Source organism: Haliaeetus albicilla, chromosome 19 (genome assembly GCF_947461875.1).
Source record: "Haliaeetus albicilla chromosome 19, bHalAlb1.1, whole genome shotgun sequence".
NCBI lineage: Eukaryota > Metazoa > Chordata > Aves > Accipitriformes > Accipitridae > Haliaeetus > Haliaeetus albicilla.
In genome coordinates this window covers 12,831,715-12,850,790 of record NC_091501.1, presented here as the reverse complement: position 1 = coordinate 12,850,790, position 19,076 = coordinate 12,831,715, and the positions used below count along the sequence as shown (strand labels likewise).

General features: G+C 39.6%; 1 protein-coding gene across 12 annotated transcripts in view; it reads right to left on the bottom strand.

Annotated features, from left to right (window-relative positions):
- ERC1 (ELKS/RAB6-interacting/CAST family member 1) overlaps positions 1–19,076 on the bottom strand; it is a 305,364-nt gene that overhangs the window by 8,271 nt on the left and 278,017 nt on the right. For 8 of the 12 annotated variants that reach the window (XM_069807683.1, XM_069807686.1, XM_069807690.1 and 5 more), the window contains one exon: positions 11,041–11,229. In XM_069807683.1, the coding sequence (XP_069663784.1) occupies positions 11,041–11,229 (189 nt within the window). Of the gene's footprint in view, positions 1–11,040; positions 11,230–19,076 lie in introns of those variants that run through there. The other 4 variants (XM_069807691.1, XM_069807694.1, XM_069807693.1 and 1 more) reach the window with 1 other exon arrangement.

The following is a 19,076-nucleotide window of genomic DNA, read 5'->3' as shown; positions in this document are numbered from 1 at the left end:
TTGTACTTCTGTAACACTACTCGTTGTAAGTTTTTAAAAAAAGAGAACTATCAGGCAGCAGGACAACAGGGATCATTTTACCACCGTAAGAGCACAATGCAGTGGGAAAGGTTATATTTCTACAGTTAAAATTCTAATCAGATACAACAGTACGTCTCTGTTTAGTGATGGTATCAAGCAAAGCACAGGAGATTGTTACTGCAAGAAATACTGCATAAAAACAAACAGCCTAAGAATGACTATAGAATAAATATAAATGCTTTTTAAGGAAGTTACAGTATAGACTTCTATAGACAAAAGTGAGAAAGGAAATTAAAAGGGTAAGCCTGCTACACTATTCCCTTTACTAGGCAGGGTAGCATATAGTAAATTATTTGGGCTTTGCGTGCTGAATGTTAGTTTAATGTGTTCTTATGTGCTTTGTTCCTACTGGCTGCCGTACTCACAGAACAGCTATACGAATCCGAAAGGGGCTCATGCCAAGAATCACAATGCAAAAGCAACCTGATCCTGCTCTGCGGAGTGACATGAGCCGGGGAAGTGGGGAAAACGAGAGGGAGGGGAGCACTCCGCGCTCTGTAAGGGCTCTCGGGGGAGAAGGGGGGGAATTCGGCAGTAACCCATAATGGCTCAAAACCAGCACACTGTGGATAGGCGATTAGCCTGGTTCCAACAGCCTGGCAGAGTTATTAGTTGGAAACTTGCAATGGATGGGTAAGCCTAGGAGAGGTCCAGTCAGCGAGCAGGATTGAAAGGGTCAGCACAGCCAGCTAGGAGCAGTGCTGAATATTAAAAGCCGGCAGACTGGGTTCCAGGGACTACCTCCGAGTCTCAGGTTGCTCAGCCTAGTGAAACCCCGGCGACCCCGGCGGCCCCAGTCACAGCAGCCTGCGAACCACCGAACCGCCGGTAAATTCACGGCACTGGCTTGAACGCTGAACTCTGAGACGGGGCCGCCGTGGCTTCTCGGGCCGGCGCAAAGATTTCACGGTGCCATTCGTCGCAAGGGTGGGAGGTCGTGGAGGTCGGGAGAGACAGCAAGTGACGGGAGAAGAAGCCAACGATGTAATTCCCTTTTCTTTAGCTGGCTCCTGCAAGGGGCCCCGGCTCTCGGTCCGCAGGAGGAGAGCCAGGAGAGGGCAGTGTTAGCAGGGAAAGCAGGGCCGGCTCCGGCCGTCCTGCACCACCACTGCCCAGCCAGCCTCCCGCCGCCGGGCATCCCGGCCAAATCCGCCCGCTGAAGCTTCGGGAAAGGACAACGCCATTAAACAGTCAAATATAAAAGCACCTCAGAGGGATTAACCTTCAAAACTGAAAGGAGGTTGGTGGACGAGGGAGAATCCTGCAGGATCTTGTCTTCAGCGGGGCAGTACTGCTAAGTCAGTGATGTCTCAGTTTCTTGCTGCACTGGTCAGCTTTTGTGTATTCATAAGATTCCTTATAAAATCAAGGTAAGCCCAACAAAATAAGCCCATGCCAAAGCTAAAATAAATTAAATGCGACCAAACAAAAGTAACCAACTTCACCAGATGAAGAAAATATTTCCAAGAAATAAGTTTTTTGACCATCAGGAGCCCAAAAGGAGACGGCTCTGAATGCTAAGGCCAGCATAATACTCTGCAAATTAGTGCATACAGAAAGTCTACACAGCTGGCTGGCAGATGTCTGTGATGAAACGTCTTTGAAAAAAGTAGCAATGATAGCCATGCGTTGAGTTTGCTAGCTTCAGAACATCTAGGTTTAATAATGTGATTTCTACTTAAACAAAGACATCTTAATTGACTATGTGGCTGGTTGCCGCATTTCTGTATCGTGTATGTCATCTCCGTTTACGTCATTCCTTTCAGAAACAGCTGTGAGCAGCATACGTCACTCCTCATTCAGACAAGCTCCTTAATGGGGAACATCCAGTTCTCCGTGGTATAACTTGATTCACCTAGATGTCTGGCAGTCCGAATTTTAGGGAAGTTTCTCTAAAAGTATTACTATCAATTCTGCTCCTGGCTTCCTAGATTTTCTTCTTGTGAATGCAAATGGAAATGGTGTTATCTTCCCCATGCCATTTTTCTATGAAAATAAAGGAGTGTTAACAGTCCTTTTTTGTTGGCATTTTCAGCTGAGGATATGAGGAGATTCATAGAAATTCACTTTCTTCATAGAAATGGTCAAAGAAGAGAAGGCAAGGCAGATATGTTTGCCTAGTTGATGACAAGTAAAAATAGACAGCTCAGAAAGAAAAGGATAGCAAGGACCCCAGAAGTGCTTCATAGTATTTATCTTTGGAGAGAAGAACAGAAAGGACCTTCAGCATCTCAGGGGAATGGAAGCTTGCAGATAATCTGGAACAGATTCAGACACTTTTCACCACTGCTGCCTTCCTTCCTGGGTTTAAAGCAAGTCATGACAGGAATACTTTTCCATTTATAGTTAAACTCCATCAGTGAAAAAAAATCCCAAACAATTCGCCATGAATTTAGCTTGCATTGTGCTTCTCTGGTCCAAGATATTCCAGAATTTATTTAAAGATTAACTGACATTCAGAGGGAAGATAATTTCATAGTTAAGAAATAGGATGCTATGGGTTTATATGCACCCTAAGTGAATTGTGGTGCTGCTCCGCAGAGCCTTTGTGGCCTTTGCTTATCCCATAACATAAACAAGGCAACTTTAAGCTAAGATCCTTTAAAATTTATTTTTATGGAGGAGGCTTACTCCCCAAAGTGTTATTTTCCTCTCATTAACAATTCCACAAAAAGAAACTGATGAAAAAAGGCAAACAAAAATAAAGTAGTATCTCAAGCTATGGACAGTAAACCTCAATACAGAATATGAGGTGTTTCTAGGGCAGCACAAACCCAAAATTAACTGCAGGACTTCTATAAGGCTACAATACCGGAATCTGGAATCATGTTTCTCCAAAGTTTAGGTATATCTGGATCAGGCTATGGTTAGTCCAAAAAATATGTTTAAAGCTTAAAGTAACAGCATCAAAAAGAAATTCAAGTGATTTAATCTTAACCTTTGTTTTGTCTCAAAATAAGTTAAACTACACTGTATCTCAGGCAAATGGTCAAGAGCTTTTGCATCTTCCCAGATCAACCAGTGTAAATATGTATGTTTGAAGTAGTGAGAGCCAATTGCATACAAACCTTTATTTCTCAACTATAGACCTATAAAAGGGCCACAAGAAAGGGTTAGGAATATGGAAATCCCAGTCTGCCAAAGTTTAAAAAAAGAAAAAAAGAAAAAAGAAATTTGTTACGCAGACCCTTAAATATTTTTGCTCTACCTGGAAATTTTGTTTTTATGTTAACTTTTTCAAAATATTTAATACATATGCAGTTAAAAATTAAAGTAAGATTTCAAATTAAACATTCTGTCTTGTCTTTTAAAATCACGTAAACTTTAAAAATATGTTTCAAATATATTTAAATACATTTGAATAGATTTTACAACCAATTTTGACAAAAAACCCTGAAAAAATTTGTTGAGGGATCTTGCACCATATATTTGAAATAACTTTGCATATGGGATTCATCCTGCATTCCTGAGCATCTCTAAGCTTTGTGAATAGCAGACATATTATTATTTCCTTGGTAATGAATGAAATTCAAAATTGTATAAATGGTCAGAAGGAATAAAATAAATGCCTGTAAGTTATACTTTGCATTTGACTGGAGAAGTTTTCCTGCAAATCCTGCAGTTGCAGGTAATATGTCCATCCTCCACCACCAGCAGCAATCATTTCACAGTCCGAGGACAATTTTCCGTTTGTGTAAATTCTGGGGTATGTTATACACTGAAAATTAAAGCTGCTATAGTGTACAGGAAGTTGTTATTCTGTGGGTAAGCAGGACAAACGATAATTATTACCTGTACCACAGAGCTATCTGCTAGGGCCAGGCCCCGCTGACCTAAGCATGCATAACGCAGGCAAACCCTACAATCCTCATCCCTAACAACTCGCAATTCTGCACATTAAAGGGACTGTGAAAAAGAGTTAGGTGGCTACTTCTCCTAATTTCAGTTGCAATGCATTACCTTAGGTGTCAGTTTACTCTCTTGAAGCTGGATTGCTAGACACTACCAGAATTACTCTGTGATGCACTCTTCATGCTGGGCTTGTACCTTGCCCCTTGCTTTCTCTGCTGATGAATGAGTCCTCTGCGTCCCCACAGGGGCTCTGCCTGTTTAGTCAAGGCAGTACCTGATAGTCATAATCACAGGGAAAATTCACCTGTCTACAAGGCAAATCTTAAACACCTCTCCTATAGATCCTAGCTGATGAGTTTTGGAAAAACTTTTATACTGTTAGGACGGAGGTTTAACGGGCAGTCACGGTTTTGTACATGCACAGCGCAAAAAAAAAGAGAAGAAAGGACAAAGCAGGAAGTACTTAAGTGAAATGATGAAGTTCTACACATCCAGTTATTTCAGGATCAGAACTGGAGGCCCTTCTATTCCTTCCATGTTATTTATTTCCTCTTTAAGAGGAAGTTCATTTCGTTTATTATGAAGTCATGGAGAATCCTATTAGCTCTGATAGGTATTCCAAGAAAGAAATTTCCACGGAGTATTTTGGTCTATACAACCCAGTGAGCCCAACAAGCCAAGAGAGGACCAAGCTGCTCCTGCAGGTGGTTCCTTTTCTCCAGGAAGGATGCCCACGCAGGCAGGCCCAGCTACCCCTGCACACCCCAGCAGAATCCACAGCAGTAGCTCCTACCAGGAGATGCTGCAAAAAGCTTCCACAAGGACCACAGTGTCCGAGCAAAGCACAGGGTAACAGAACTTGTTACTAATAGCAAAACATACAGAGGTGAGCTGCCCTCGAAAAAATAAGGCAATAGCTCAGGCCGGTACACCATCTGCTTGTAGGAAGTGCTTGAAATGAGAGCACAGTAAATTTTAGACACACCACATGCGCACAAAACACTTGACCATGTCCTGAAAGCAATGTTTTTCCCTTTATATCTCATTTCAAGTTAGGAATAGTTAATGTTACTGACTGTTAGTATGTATTTCAATTAAAATTAGCCATTCCATGTGCAAATAAAAATGGGTACTGTTATGGCATTATGGATACGGTCAACTTCTGGATAATGTTTGTGACTTCAACAAGTATTTAAGAACCATGACACTGATCCCAAGTTCTCATCCTCACCCAAAATATTAATTTAATATAGAGGCTTAAAATGCTATAAAATGTAATAATTTTAGAGAGTTCCTATATCCATTACTTTCTCAACTAGAGTCAAAAAATACACTTGCACACGAAGAAGGATATAAATTGTGGCAATTATTACTTCTAATTTCTAACAGAGACCAGAAGTGGGCTGTTTAACTTTAAAGTACATTATGCATTCCCATAAGATTACAAATTAAAAATAAATGACATAAATCAGGTGGGGAAGATAACAAGCTAATGGAAGAGCAGTCAGAGAAGAAAGACAGGGTAAACTCTGAAGTAACAGAGTAATTTAGAATGACTAAATGCAAAACACAGCAGAGTAATTTCTTTACAGAAACTAAGTTGACTAATTTCTCATAGATGATACAGAAGTAAGAAAGCAAGCGGAATCTGAACAAAGAAATACACAGGATGTTTATAAAATAGCTATTTGTAATTTAGAGTAAAGTTTATCCCACTTACAATATTATTTGTGTAACAAATCAAAATGTGTGTTTAATACTTTCAAAATTCAGCAAGCATATATGCAATTTTAAAATGGAATTTAAAAGCTACATACATGCAGTCTGGTGTAATTTTGTATGAAAAGCTTAACATTAACTTTGCTGAGAGTGAAATGTGAATTATGTTCAATGTAAATTATGCTCCTTGGAACCAAGCCATGACTATTTAGCTGATACAGCAGGTTGTGACTGATACAGTGAAGCAACATTATCACCTTTTTCCTTCCTCTGCTTCGAGCAGCTGAGCAGAAAAGACATTCCTGATTTCCTGGGAGAGGATTAGTAAGTAGAGTCCCTAGATGGTCTGCGCTTTGGCTGAAGCTGGTACGCAGGGAGAGGGAAGACAACCTTTCTTCACTAAAAAGGCTCTTCTACGACTATAAAGATTTTTCAAATGCGCCTCTCTCTGTAATTCACAGCTGAAGCAGCCATAGGTGCAACGCCATGTTAGTAGTGGGGTGAGACAAGCTCCCATAGCAGGTGTTTTCTGAGAGAGTATCTCATGGAAACACGTCTGCCCAGGTATTAAAGGCTGCTGTTGATGCCCAGGTCACAACGCAAATGCTGCCGAAAACACCTCTGGGGAAAGAGGAACAGGTCAATTGTGCGGGGAAAAAAATGGTGCCTGGGGACCAGCAGGAATAGGCAGGACCCTCAGCAGCCTGGACGAAGCGAGGATGTGTCGGACATGGCTGGAAAAAGCCACCGATGGCAGAGAGCCAGGGAGCAAAACGCCTTCTCCTCCTCCTCCGAGGGTTAAGGAAATTATTTTAATCAGATAGGTTCTCTTCTGTTGGAAGAAATAATTTTTTGGAACGACTGTCACTGTAGGACCTATTGAAAATAAGAAGCTCTCCATAATACGAAGTTCCACACATTTTAGAGCTGGATTTGAAGCCGTAAGAAACATTTATAATAGTGCTTAAGCTACTGATGGAACAAACATTGCTGCCTACTACTAATATCTGGTTGCTCTCTTTGGTTGTCTTGTTTTACTTTCTCGCAGTGCTGCCTTCCAAACATGGCGCAGCACACCACCACGAACATATTTAAATGATGATTTTCAGCAAGTTCTTGTTTCTACTCCATTCTTTCCTTTTGTAAAGATAAGAGAAAAACAAAACCCAAACTATAAATAAAAATGTGGACCATATCATTATGTTCTTAATGTCATTTCCCTTCATATAGGAATAAAATCCTTCACTTAAAGGCAACCATCTGAAATGTGAAACGTAGCAGTAGTTCTACAGAGCCCAAGAATATTAACATAATGATACGTTTAGGACAAAGTGAAAGAGGATACTGTATTTAATAGAAATTGCTAGGATAATGCAATTATTTATAATGAATGAATGGAATTTTTATTTCTCAGTGTCGAGACTTGGAACATTCTTCCTTCCTTCTGGTAACTTCAGTTTTTTAATAAGAAAAGTTGAACAGGACATGAACCGGTTGAAAGAGGACAGTTCCAGAAACAGTGCTGGTTAACTTCCTTGGGGGCGTTAGGTCAGAACTGACTCAAAGGAATATTTTCCACCACATGAATAACTTAATGACATGGTTCAAAGCACCGTAGATTCTTTACTATCCACAACTTAGTCTAGTATACTAGTTTAGATTAGGTTTTGAGATACCATATACTCATAAAGTATTGGCTTCAGGCCTTCATTACAAATGGACCAAAATTTTTCTACAGCAAGTCAGCTTTACAAAATATCTTTGATAAAATGCCAACAAAGAATGATGTAGCAGTTTGGTCCCATATTTTGATTAAAATCAATTGAAGTCACTAAGGAATATAGCTGAACTTAATGGTAACATAAAGAAACTATTATACATGAGAGGTACTAATTATCAAACTTTGAGAGTCCACAAAATTATTTATGTGGCAACAAATTCCCCTCAGAACTATGGTGTTGACGCTGGCAGAAGCTTTTCCGACAACGACTTGTACAATAGTTTCTGTGAGTCACTGTGGATCTGCTGGAAGAGTGAAAAGCTTACATCTACTTCATATACTAGTTTTACCTAACAGAAGAAGTCACAGAAAATTCCTACTCTTCGTATCTGAGCCTCCTCAGCAGGTATGAGACACCTACAGGTTATATTGGCTACGATGAAACACAGCAAGACCAACCTTCGCCAATAATAGTCGCTGCAGTGGGAAATCACAGTTCCAAAAGCAGCAGTATGAAAATGAATGCTCAACTATTTATTTAAAAAAATCCCAAACAAAGTAAATAATCTCATTGGTGAGAAGGAGATACATTGGCATCATTCTTAAATATTATTGGTGTTCAGTTAAATGTGTCCTCCCTAATCATGTTAACACTTCTTAACATTCAAGAGGATTAATTTTTTCCCACTGAGGCTTGTGAAGCATTATCTACGGAAGATCATATTAGAAGGGACAGGAATGAATTTAATGCACTGGATTTGAAGTAATTTACAAAACTCATTAAAATTCCAAAGATGCAAAATGGGTATTCTGTGATGGTCTTCTGCGAATCTGGAGAATTGATTCCCACCCCCCATGGGAACACTTCAAACACAAAGGAAATTCTGCAGTTAGAAACAGAAAAGCTCTCACTTAAATGAAAAATGTGCTTTGTAAATTGAAATATATCTTTAGTTTGTATTTTTCAACTGAAGCTTGTTAAATACAATCTAATTGAGTATGGGAAAGCAGAAGAGAGTGCTACATTTTATTTTAGCAGATGTTAGTTACTCATGGGAATCACAAATGGAGTAGTAACTTTAAACAACTGTGGCAATAGCAATGCAGAATTAAGACAATAATGGGAGAGGATAGAAAAATACATTTTTTTCTCTTCTCCAGGACAACTTAGCTCTTTTTCTCACAATTTATACTTAAATGCTTTCTTTACTGTATAACCCATAAATGTTGCTAATGAACTAGCAAAGTTTGAATGAGAAATACTATCTTTTATTAGACCAGTACACAGAACTGGAAAAAGCAGATGCTGTTTTGGGCCGACTGTCTATTCAGAAGAACTTGCCAGAGAATCATAGAATCATTTAGGTTGGAAAAGACCTTCAAGATCATCGAGCCCAACCATCAACCATGCCCACTAAACCATGTCCTGAAGTGCCCCATCTATTCGCTTTTTGAATACCTCCAGGGATGGTGACTCAACCACATCCCTGGGCAGCCTATTCCAATGTCTGACAACCCTCTCAGTAAAAAAATTTTTCCTAATATCTTACCTAAATCTCCCTTGCCTCAACTTGAGGCCATTTCCTCTCATCCTATCTCCAGCCACCTGACAGAAGAGAACAGCACCCACCTCACTCCCACCTCCTTTCAGGCAGTTGTAGAGAGCGATAAGGTCTCCCCTCAGCCTCCTTTTCTCCAGGCTAAACAACCCCAGTTCCCTCAGCCACTCCTCACAAGACTTGTGCTCCAGGCCCCTCACCAATTTCGTTGCCTTTCTTTGGACACGCTCCAGCACCTCAATGTCTTTCCTGTAGTGAGGGGCCCAAAACTGAACACAGGACTTGAGGTGCGGCCTCACCAAGAAAGCCTTTTCTATTTTCTTTACCTGTATTCTCTTGATCAAATAGAAGATATCATCTATCCCCACAGATCCTGATTATATTCAAAGACCATCACAGCTATAGCTATAACAGACTAGTCAGTTTACTTCAGGGATGTCCAAACTTTGCCCACATCCAGCCTTTACTTTTGGTTTCAGAGATGCCTCCTGTACATGCTACAGGTTTTGCCATCCGATGCTTCATCCCAATCTGACAGACAAGGTGGTTCAAAATGGTATGCTTCATGTTTTGATCTATAACATAGGAGCCATACCTCTTTAATATATGAGGATGGCATGCATTATACTGAAAAACTTTTAATCCTATATCAGCGATTACAGAACCCAAGAGGTAAATAAAAGGCTGACTCTGGGCACATAAGGGCTAGCAGGGTCTGCGGGAAAAAGGAATGTGTCAAGCCTATAGAGGCAGATGTAGATATCGAGTGAGGCAGACAGCACACGCTGAATCAAATAAATACATGAAGCCAAGTACAAAGACAGAACAACTGTCCTGTACCATCTAGGCCCTGTTACAGGCATATTTATCTCCAGAGGTCTGCTCTACTTTCTGAATTGTTAGACATGCTTCTGTTGGCTTCCTGTAATTTGGCTGCTGAGCTGCTCTCCAAGTTTTGGATCAAAATTCAGCCTTGAGTTGAAAGTGCAAGGAAATGAGCTTAAACATCACAAAAGAAGAAAACCAGAGCTGAAGTGTTCAGGATGGGCTCAAGATAGTGTTCACTGACCTGCAAATCCTCTTTTAACTACACAGGCCTTACACTAGTTTGTGTGCATACTGGACAGACTTTGGTATAGACATATGAAAATGAGTAATTTAGTGAAAGAATTGGCATTATAATCCAAAGTCAGGGTCAAAAAGACAGAATTAGTCACATTTATTTATGGTACAAGTTCTTTATATTAGTTTAACTAAAAAAAAAAAGCATTCTGTAATATAGGAGTAAAATTAAGAAGTTGAAAAGAGAAATAGGAAGGAATGAGAAAAAAGGGTTATAGGGAATGATGAATTATAGCATGAAAACAAGAGATAAAAACTGCCAGCGAAGGGATTAAGAAAGGCAAGACATCACCAGAGCTGGGAGAAAGGAAGATTATTTCAGTAGTTGAATTATAGCTAGATTGACAGTCTCTGTAGACACTTTATCAGACAAGCTGTTATTAAACCCTTTCGATTCTGTATTCCAAAACTCCTGGAAATACACACTGTTAAGACTTCTGAAATCACTCTGTGTGCGTGCATAAACATGGGTGTATTGCATCCAGCACATGGGGTCCAAATCTCAATTTAGGTATCCAGGTAAGATGGTAAGCAGAAAAAAATTATTGGCAGAACATACTGTAACAGAAAGTAAGGACATTGTATACATTTACATAAAGTGACTCATAAAAATGTGCCAATTAAAATATAAATGATTAGTATAATGAAAAAAAGATTTAAGAACCCTATGACTACATTAAGTTATAAAGGGCAGCTAAAATTTGTTAATGAGTAAAACATGGCAAAAGTGGTATCTTGCAGTTTGATTTCCCCTGAGTGTGTAGATGGGTGGCCTCAAATACAGATAAAAGAACAGATGAAATTCCATAAATATTAAACAGCAATGATGCAAAAAATCATTGACTCCTCCTATCAGCTGAAGAGTGGATCTTTGCTATCTGTTTTCACCACTTACAGAATGGTTTCCCAATGTTTTGGTGTGGCACATCAGTAAGACCTGCATGAACAGTTTAGGCCCTTTTTCAGAGCTTCAGACCACAAACTCACCTGCTCCTGGGTCATCTTCTGCAGCTCTTTCTCCCAAGCTGCCCGGTCATCATCCAGGTGGTAGGAAGCAGGTGGGGTGAGTCCACGCAGAATCAGGGGGTCACGGTCATGGCAGAGGGCTGTCAGATGTCCAATGTACAACTTCAACTTGCTGCGATTCTGATCAAGTTCTAAGAGGGGCTGAATTATCTGAAATATGAGAACAGAGACAGTGAGGAACAGCCTGAGACCCAAGCAGTGGTGAAGGCAAAGATTAACCTCTAAGTTAGAACCTTGTTCAGCTTCATACTGGAAGAAACCTGAACACCCTCTCCCCCCCAGTACTCCTATGCCATAACCCAGCAACCATCCAGGTGAAGCAGAACAAAACCAAGTACACTGGGGGACGGGGATGTGGTGATCATAGCTGTCTGATTAATATAGGAAATAATGACAATATGGGTGAAAAATGAAACAGTATTAAATGGAATGCATTAACTTTACTGATTATCCAGCAGTGCTTCAGTCAACTGTATCAGCTCCCTGCTTTAAGGAAAATTAGTTTTTCTGATAAAAGGTGTCTGTCCACAACTAAGGCAATGACAATGTAGATTTTAAAATGTTTGGCCAAACATTTCAGTGTAACTCAAGTATGCAGTAAACATGTTCTATAGAGAAAAGTTTCAAATGATGCTAAAATGTTTGTTTCTAAGATGAACGTCTCTCTGCTGTAGAAACTGGATAGAGTCCCATCTTAACCAGAAAGTTAAGATATAGTTTTCTATGATCTTTTCTATAGTTAAGATATAGTTTCTATAGTTTTGAAAAGGCAATGACTTTCATTTATTATACAAGACGGACTCTATACAATAGACTAAAAAACTAAAATCAAAGGACTTTAATAAGTGCTATTTTATTTCATTGTACTTTACCCAATCTGAATCTAATCCTTGTTCCTCAATGCAATCCAAACCGGAGTCATCCAGTTCCCATAAAAAGTATTTGAAGAGCTATTTTTCATTTGTTTTACTAAAATATAGAGCTCAAGTGCATAGCTACATACAGGGAATGCCTCAGATGCCCTCCCACAAGAATACGGCTTCATATTGTTCTAGGTGTTTGTGGGCATATATTCAAAACTGCAGTAATACAAAACTCTAAAGTTTGCAGCTGATGGAAAACCAAAGAAGAATTGGGCTTAGTGCCTCCACTCCATAAAATGAGATGCTGAAGCTACAGGCACTGATGTGCACCAGCTAGGAGAGCTAAAAAGCCTTGCCACGATACTGGCAACTTGTCTGTGTGTTCCCAGGCAGGGGCTGCACCTGCTGTTTGTTAGCAGGCCAGGGATATCTTTTCAATAGGACACCTCTGACCCCGCTAATGAATAAGGAGCGAGATAATCTCCGAGTCAACAGGAACAGGGTGCTGGCACTACTTTCAACAAAGACTCTGGCTTTGACCCCTTTTAATAAGGCTGTCAGGGCTCACTTATTTTGCTTCTAACACTGTTCTACATGGATTAATTTCTGTAGAGTGAGAGGATCTGAGAGCCATGGCTAAGCAGTAACTAATGGCAGGCTCCTTGTCCTGCAGAGCATAGCTGCACTCAGCAGCCTATGCCAGAACATCAGGGTGGCAGCAGCTACGAAAAGCCACAGCAACACGGCAGCCGTGGCAGAGGAGTCAGACAAGAAACCTGCAGAGAGAATGAGCTCCTGTGCTTCATTAAAACCCCTACTGCTATGTGCAGCCTTGGGGCAACATCTGTTCACAGATATAAACACACATATAAGAATAATGGTTTGATGTATCACAACAGCAAACTGCAGCAGGACAGAATAGGAAAGGATATTTTAGTAGCATTGATGCAGTTACATTTCACTTCCATCACCAAGCACAACTGTATTTAGCCAATTATATCCATCAGCTTTTGTTGTTTGCTAAATTTGTGCCATTTACCCCAATTTCTTATAATGTGGGTTACCTAGATTATGATCTAAAAGTGTACTGCCTGTGCAAGTGAAAAAACCCTGATGCTTCTAATTTAACTGATGTCTTTCCCACCTTTCTTACTATTTGGTTTGCCCACAGAGGGTAGAGTGATGGAATATCAATCACATCTTAAAATAATGCTGTTTTATAAAAATGTGAAAATTTACTAGTCAATGTCTAATAACTAGCTGTCCAATCAACGTAGTAGCTGCCTAGTATTCTTTTCAGATACTGCAGTCTATTGAACATCTATCAGATGTGCAGATTTCAGTCTGAAAAGAAATCGACTTGCCAACCTTCACCGATATTCTTTGTGAACAGGAACCTTCACTGATAAAGAGAAAGCAGAGTCGTGTAGCAAGTAGCAATGGAAGATTTTCATACAACAGACAAATTTGATTACTCGTGGACAAGTCCCCTTTCGGAGCACATTCCTCCTGTACCCTTCCCCCTTACCTCAAGCTGGAAACAGGCCAAATGAGGCGTGTGAAAGTTCTTAACTAGCAGCCCTCCCAAAGCTGTTCACAGAGCAATCATTCCTCTCACTTGGGATCCATTAAACCCTGCCAGTCAAGTAGGAAATGCCCTTATATCTGCGTTCCTGCCATATCTAATTTGAACTAGCCACTTAGCAAGAGGCACTGTGCTTCCCACACAGCAGAGCTGCCACTGCCTTATCTCAAGAGGGTGTAAGAGCATTTGCTAAGTGGAAAGGCAGGGCAGTGCTGGATTCATAAACCACATCGTGTTCTCATGATCAGCTCAGAGCTATAGAGCTTTCTAGGAAAAGAACGGGTAAACAGACCAAACCCAGGAATATCTTCTAAAGCAGCCCTGATTCATTAATTGCCCTGATAGGTCTAGGCCATCCTCATCAATGCATGGAATGAAGCCTGCTTAATGTACCCTCAAGTTCAGAATATTCTTAATGGTCAGCTAAGTTTGACAACGTGTTTCACTAAAAAAGGCAATCACTACAACTCTGAAGCGGAAACATGAAATGCCTGACAAATCTCTGATACAAACCCAAACCATCTCTACCAACTGATAAAGACATTTGGGAACATATTTCAAAACAAATTCAACTTGGAAACAACACGTTCAGGTTTTCTGAGATTTCGCAGATTTTTTTTTATCTTTGAGCATGACAAATGTGAATCTAATTGTGGTTTTGCAAGTCATTGGCAAAAAAATTGCTTTAGAATGAAATTATTACTGCTTCTTTAGTGGTAGTCCTGCTGCTACTGTACAACAGTCAGCTGAAATATGAACAACTGTATTTAAAAGTTCTTTTATGATAAGAGTCTGCATTTAAATATGGATATATATGCTGCACAGATAAGAAAAGGTAGTTGTAACTGAATGTGGCTGGAGAGACCTATCTTAAGGTTTGGTCACTTTTACTGTGAAACATGAATACACCTCCCATACAGAGACTGTGGTGTCTAAAAGTTTGTATGAGCAGTGTCTGATGTAAATGTGCAAAACCACGTAGCTGGTTATATGAAAAAGAAAACCAGTGAATGGGTGGTATAAGTGCAGCAGTGTCAATTCGAGACAAATGCGATATTGACTATCCATAGATGTCTGTCGAAAAAAGTATGGTTTTAATCAATGTGTAATAGGACTCATTCACCACAACCACCAGCTTTAAATTCTGAGTTCTCCAGGCAGAAGGGCTAATGACCTGGTCACCTTTCTCCCTGCTAACACTCCCTTCTTCTCGGAAGGAAGCAACCACTTTTCTTTTGCAGAACCAAGTAATTAACTTTACTTAGTTAATTTCAGAGAATACAATCTAAATTTCTACTTAGCAATAAATCTGCAGCTCCCATTTTGAAGAAAGTCTTATATGCACCCCTAAAAGCTTGTCTGTTTTTCCAGCTACATCAGTTGATCTTGTAAAAGTTATCTCCTTACACACCTTGCCTTACTCATCAGAATCATGCATCAACATGCATGTTGATTGTGGACTGACAGCAGTAATCTTTTACAGATATATGCCTATGATTTCTCTGAGCAAGCAAAAAAAATAAAGGAGAAAACAGTATCTTCTTGAAACAGCAATGCCAATACATAGTGCCATATGTACACTTGGCACTGGCATGACTGCTGTCATACTCCCCTATTAGCTTGACTACCCTGCTTGCACGTATGCTGCATTTATATATATTCACTACAGAATGCTAAAAGGCAGAGTAATGCAGATAAGTGGTGTTCATTTTGCAATCAAATAATTCAGTAGATTTTTCTCAACTTATGCATAAATCTTTAAATATTTGAGAAAAATCCCTGGAAAAACAGCTATATCAAGAAGAAAATAAAATAGAATTGACAAGTAATCTCAGGGTCAAAGTAAATAACATGAGATCAAAATGTCACTGTTTTTGTATCAAAAGTGTTACAAAAAAGCATAAATGGAATGAATCTGAATGTTTCCAAGGAATTAACTAATTTGAGAAATGCTCGAGCTTGCTAGCCTGGTCTATGGACCTTGAGTGTTCTTTGTAGAGCCTGCAAAGGCAGAAGAAGATAAGGAATTCTGAAAAGAAACCAACCAAAACCCCCAAACACCACCCAAGACCCCTCTCAAAACTTCAGACTGGACATAACAAATATGCTTGGAAAACAAGTTAAACAGAGGTAGCCCTTTATCTCCTATCAATCACATTTTTCATGTGAGCATGGGAAATTATTTTCAGCCTTGTTACATTCAGAGGCAACTATGCTATCGAACAAAACCTCCTTCCCAAACTACCATTACACAGGAGAAGATGGGCTCAAAGTCTGAGTAAATACATATGTTTGTTAAAAAGAAATTATTCCAAGGAGGACCTGACAAATCTAACAAAAGATGGAGTGGAGCACAGTGGGTCCTCAGATGCCTCCCTGTACCTAGGTTTTATTATAGATACTACCAGACAAGAAAATTTTGCCTATATAGCAAAATATCTTATATTGGGAGATATGGAAATAAAATAAGATCCCAAACGATATAGTCTGGAAGTATTTGCATGGCAAATTGAATTATGCCTTCTTGCTCAGATCATTTGTGTTTGTTTGGCAACAAACGCAAGGGTTCAACTGCAATCATCTTGTAACCATTGAATGCAATGGAGTTTTATGAGGCATGAATTTGGCTCAGAAAGTGCAAAGCTCTCCCAAATTCAGCACGATTTATCACTGATGTCTTCCCTTCATTATTTTAAATGGAAACAGAAGAAAGTTCTCAAAAAGACACAGCCTGACCTCAGTTCAGTTCAGCTCAGTTCACTGCTGCACAGAGATACTTGGTTTCTTCAGAAGACCACAACACAAAAGCTCAGGGACAGGCTCAATTTTCTTTAGATTTGTTTTAAAGACAAAAAAATGGATTTAAATCTAACCTTCATCATTTCCTCCTCATAAACCAAACCAAAACAAAACAACATGCGTGAGGAGTTGAAAGAGATTCTGGCTATTTTGACAGAGCTGTCTTAGTTCATTTCTGACAGAATCAATTAGGAAATCATTTTTATATAGCAAATTCTTTTTGAAATTTTTATACACCATGAGCAAATCCCATGGATTAATGATTTCCAGAGTTCACCCTCTTCACCTTGGGAAAAATCCAGAGCAGAAAAAAAGAACAGAGAAAACACAAAACAGGGAAAGTAGTTTTGTCATTAGTTCCCTCTGTTTAAATAAAATCTTTTCCCCATAACGTAGGTGAAGCAAAAAATTGCAGTGGGTTGGTAGGATTCCTAAAGCACTGAAAATGAGCAAGTAGTTAAAAAATATTTTTCTACATAACAAATCCAGAAGTGCTTTTTCATGACACTGGCAGCCCATTTTGCTTACGGGCTGTGGAGCAAAAGCTTGTGGGGAACTGTGTGTGGAATAGCAGGGACTACTGTAGATCAGAACTGAAATACACTGGCGGGACTGTGAGAAGCTTGTAACTGGACCACGGGTGGATATGAACATTCAGGAATAAGGTACCTCAGCACAGCTGAAGGGGGTGTCTACATACAGCTTCAATTTTACCCGTTTCGTCAATCCCTTACTTTCAAAAGCAAGAGCATTTGCCCAAACCCTCACCCCTAAATATAACTAACTGCACCATGCACACATTGCACCTCTTTCTTCTTTAACAGTCCATATGCCTCTTTCCTAGCTGAGGCAGAGGAGAGAAATCTGTGCCTTAATTACAAGATGAGATCAGAATATACAAATTGAAATGCTGTTTTATTTGTCTAAGTTTTCTTTTGTCTTCAAGATTTCTTGGGAACCCAGCAGCTTAGTTCTGGAGCAAAACAGGATCACCAAAATAGGGTGAGATCTGCAGAGAACCTAAAATCTTCCACTTCAATATATTAAAATCTCCTTCATTTGAGAATTTCATTCCTATAAGCTGTGTTAGTTATCAGGTTAAAATTTTTGAATAATATATTAAATTATAGAAAGCTGTGAAACTGGGTAGTCAGACTTATGATATTGACAATTAGAATATCATCAAGAAAAAAAAGTATTCCCACAGCAAGTGAAAATAGTTTAACTGTTTGCAGCTTGTACATGACACTGTGTATTTAAATAGCATCCTCCTGATCAAACTTTTGTAGGTGTAATTAGGCAAGTTTTGATTTCACAGAATCCATTAGATTTTATGCTGATTCCTTCTCTACAAGCACAAAGCAGCTTGAGAATAAGTAAGAACAACCTGCTTATATTTTTAATCCATTCAGGCTTTCTAGCACTTGTTATCTACACAACAGTGAACAAGAAAGCACACACATTCCTTGCTGTACTATATTTTGTCTATTGCTTCTTCCTGTTACAAGGGATAAAAAGAAACAGTGGCTAATACGCTTTTGTTTGAAAGCAGAACATTGCAGCACATACACTGGGAGAGTGTGTCCATGGGAATGCTTATGTATCAGTGGCTGCATTTTTCTGTCTCTCTGCTGTCTGTTCCATTGCTAATGGAAAACAGAAGGTATTTCTTAAGTAGTCTACCAGAGAACACAATCAGTGCTTTTCCTGTTCAGATGAACTATAACCTCCCTGTCCACAGGTGATAGGAATCTTTGTCTCGTCCTTCTCTAACACTGGGTCTTCATTCTGCTGTTCCAGCTCTCTACCTGCTACGTGACACTTTCAAAGCAAAGCCACATGAAGCCACCAAACGCCTGGTTTATCCATCTTTAGGAGTTCTTTTTAGAGTTGTTTGCTCTACCTTCAAATGCAAAATCCTATTAATAAATACAGCTATTTATACAGATATACATATAGTAATTCTTATCTATATGTTGCATTAAACAATCAGATGTAGTTGGACTGCCTGCAGTGAGCTTACTATGAGCTGGAACTGTAAATCTTGACATCTCCATCAGTAATTATGAACTTTACCAGCCAGGAAAATATAGCGTCTAGGTTGGCTACATGCCCTTACCAGTTTTTATTTTATTCATATTTCTCTTGAGCTTATTTTCATAGTTAATCTGTTGGAAAGCAGGTTTGGGTTTGATTCTTTCTCTACTCTAATACTGTTCATGTCCCCTCTCCCTCAGTTTCCTTCCTCCTGACTGACAACTAAAAGGTGCTGGCAGCGACACCCCCAGCCTGGCTGCAGCTATTCCTCTTCTGTCTCTATCCTGCCTATGAGTGCCAGGGCTCAGCTCCCCTCTCCTTTATGTCACCAACAGCATACTCATAGTTTGCAGAAGCTTCTGGCCTTGCATGATTGCGTTCTGGGGTGTGGATGAGTGCTATAAGAAATCTAAATGGCAGAGTAATTGGGAAGTAGTACAGACTGTCACACAAGCGGTAAGCAACAGCCCTCCTGGAAGTGGCCAGAAACAAAAATGTTTGAGTACAGAATTCCTACTTGCTGCAAAGACCAAGCCACTAGTAGAAGATCATATTCAGCTGCAAAACAAAAAAGAAAATAAGACACAGACCTGGAATAATCTCATTTGGGAGAAATGAATGATGGCCTTTTTGCAATTGTTTTGCTGAAAAGCACAAATCTCTACAAAAAGAAACCAGCCATCTGTTTTGGATGTTTTAGAACATAAGTATCT